This window comes from Cyclopterus lumpus, chromosome 5 (assembly GCF_009769545.1).
Source record: "Cyclopterus lumpus isolate fCycLum1 chromosome 5, fCycLum1.pri, whole genome shotgun sequence".
Taxonomy (NCBI): domain Eukaryota; kingdom Metazoa; phylum Chordata; class Actinopteri; order Perciformes; family Cyclopteridae; genus Cyclopterus; species Cyclopterus lumpus.
Genome location: NC_046970.1, coordinates 23,921,636 through 23,924,057, shown reverse-complemented (window position 1 = coordinate 23,924,057; position 2,422 = coordinate 23,921,636). Strand labels below are relative to the sequence as shown.

The window sequence follows — 2,422 nt, the reverse complement described above, 5'->3', positions numbered from 1 at the left end:
GTATATATATATATATAGGTCTATATACTGTATATATAGACCTATATATATATATATATATATATATATGTGTGTGTGTATATATATATATATGTATATTAAAGATTTTTTTATTTAAAGAATGTCTTAATGAAACCATGAATAGAGATTTCTTTCTTCTTTTTGGAGAATAAGTCATTGTTACAGCAGAACCCTGTTTTTTTTTTTTTACTCACGTTCAGCAGGTGTGACTTGAATTAAACAGACACCGGTGTTACGGGGTTTACGGTCTACCACTGTGCTCGGTCATACCGGGCGCGCTCCCGCTGCAGAGAGCACCGCCGCCACCGTGAACGCGCCTCTCCATGCGGTTTGAATAAAGAAGGAAAAAAACGGGAGGAAAAAAATAATAATAATCAGCTGATGATGAAAAGACATGAAGCTGTTTCTGGAGCGGAGAGCAGAGACCGGTTTGATTCCCTCATCTGAACCCGGTCCAGGTGTCCGGTGGTTCCGGTTCTCCGCTCGGCTCCTCCGCTCTTTGTCAGCCGGTTCACACACGGAGGGACCCGGGTGGGCTTGTGGGTGTTTTGTCTCCGAGTGAAGCGGCTCTACCGGGGACAGGCTCCGTGGTTCTAACCCGCTGACGACCCGGCTCAGTCCGAATATTTCTGGGTTCCTGCAGAACCTGCGCGGTTCCGGTTCATTTCCAGCTGGATTGTCATCACCTTTTGTCTGGAGCGAGCAGCGGCTGATGCTGCTGTTCACGGTGCAGTCACAGGGAGCAATCACCGGGTCTTTGATTACCGTTTTCACCAGCACCGGTAACGAGCATCTCTCTTCACGGGACCGTGGACACCGCGCTGGTGGGATTATTGTTCACCTTTTTGCATATAGGGGATTATTAAATTAACATTATTTTATTATTTATCATAACAGAGCCTCGCCTGGTTTCCTCGGTCTTTTGTGTGATAATTTGATCTTTCAAGGACCTCTCTCCCGGTCGTGTCCCGGTCCTGACGCGCATCGTCCCGGTGTGTCCCCGGGTTTGAGGAGCACCATGCCGGAGTGCGTGTCGGTGTCCGACTTCTTGCAGGAGGTTCAGGAGGACTGGAGCTCCCCCACCACCTCCTCCTTCAGCTCCAAGATGATCAGCTGCAGGAACACCGTCTACCTGCTGGAGGAGGTCAGTACTGACGGAGGTGGTAGTAGTGAGTAGGAGTGAGGAGTAGTAGTGAGTATGAGTGAGTAGTAGTGAGTATGAGTGAGTAGTAGTGAGTATGAGTAGTAGTGAGTATGAGTGAGTAGGAGTGAGGAGTAGTAGTGAGTATGAGTGAGTAGTAGTGAGTATGAGTAGTAGTGAGTATGAGTGAGTAGTAGTGAGTATGAGTAGTAGTGAGTATGAGTGAGTAGGAGTGAGTAGTAGTAGTGAGTATGAGTGAGTAGTAGTGAGTATGAGTGAGTAGTAGTGAGTATGAGTGAGTAGGAGTGAGTATGAGTGAGGAGTAGTAGTGAGTAGTAGTAGTGAGTATGAGTGAGTAGTAGTGAGTAGTAGTAGTGAGTAGGAGTGAGTAGTAGTGAGTATGAGTAGTAGTGAGTAGGAGTGAGTAGGAGTGAGGAGTAGGAGTGAGTAGGAGTGAGGAGTAGTAGTGAGTAGGAGTGAGTAGTAGTAGTGAGTAGTAGTGAGTAGGAGTGAGTAGTAGTGAGTAGGAGTGAGTAGTAGTAGTGAGTATGAGTGAGTAGTAGTGAGTATGAGTAGTAGTGAGTAGGAGTGAGTAGTAGTGAGTATGAGTGAGTAGTAGTGAGTAGTAGTGAGGAGTAGTGAGTAGGAGTGATTAGTACTGAGTAATAGTGAGTAGTAGTGAGTAGTAGTGAGTTTGAGTGAGTAGTACTGAGTAGTACTGAGTAGTAGTGAGTAGTGAGTAGTAGTGAGGAGTAGTAGTGAGTAGGAGTGAGGAGTAGTAGTGAGTAGGAGTGAGGAGTAGTAGTGAGTAGGAGTGAGGAGTAGTAGTGAGTAGGAGTGAGTACTGAGTAGTAGTGAGTATGAGTAGTAGTGAGTAGGAGTGAGGAGTAGTAGTGAGTAGGAGTGACGAGTAGTAGTGAGTAGGAGTGAGTAGTAGTGAGGAGTAGTGAGTAGGAGTGACGAGTAGTAGTGAGTAGGAGTGAGTAGTACTGAGTAATAGTGAGTAGTAGTGAGTAGTACTGAGTAGTACTGAGTAGTAGTGAGTAGTAGTGATTAGTACTGAGTAGGACTGAGTAGTAGTGAGTATGAGTAGTAGTGAGTAGGAGTGAGTAGGAGTGATTAGTACTGAGTAATAGTGAGTAGTAGTGAGTAGTACTGAGTAGTACTGAGTAGTAGTGAGTAGTATTGATTAGTACTGAGTAGGACTGAGTAGTAGTGAGTATGAGTAGTAGTGAGTAGGAGTGAGGAGTAGTAGTGAGT

General features: G+C 45.4%; 1 protein-coding gene across 1 annotated transcript in view; it reads left to right on the top strand.

Annotated features, from left to right (window-relative positions):
* Nucleotides 1–1,039: 1,039 nt before the first annotated feature.
* Nucleotides 1,040–2,422, top strand: part of unm_sa1614 (un-named sa1614) — an 18,758-nt gene continuing 17,375 nt past the window's right edge. The window contains exon 1 of the mRNA XM_034532781.1: nucleotides 1,040–1,165. Within this exon, the coding sequence (XP_034388672.1) occupies nucleotides 1,040–1,165 (126 nt within the window). The remainder of the gene's footprint in view (nucleotides 1,166–2,422) is intronic.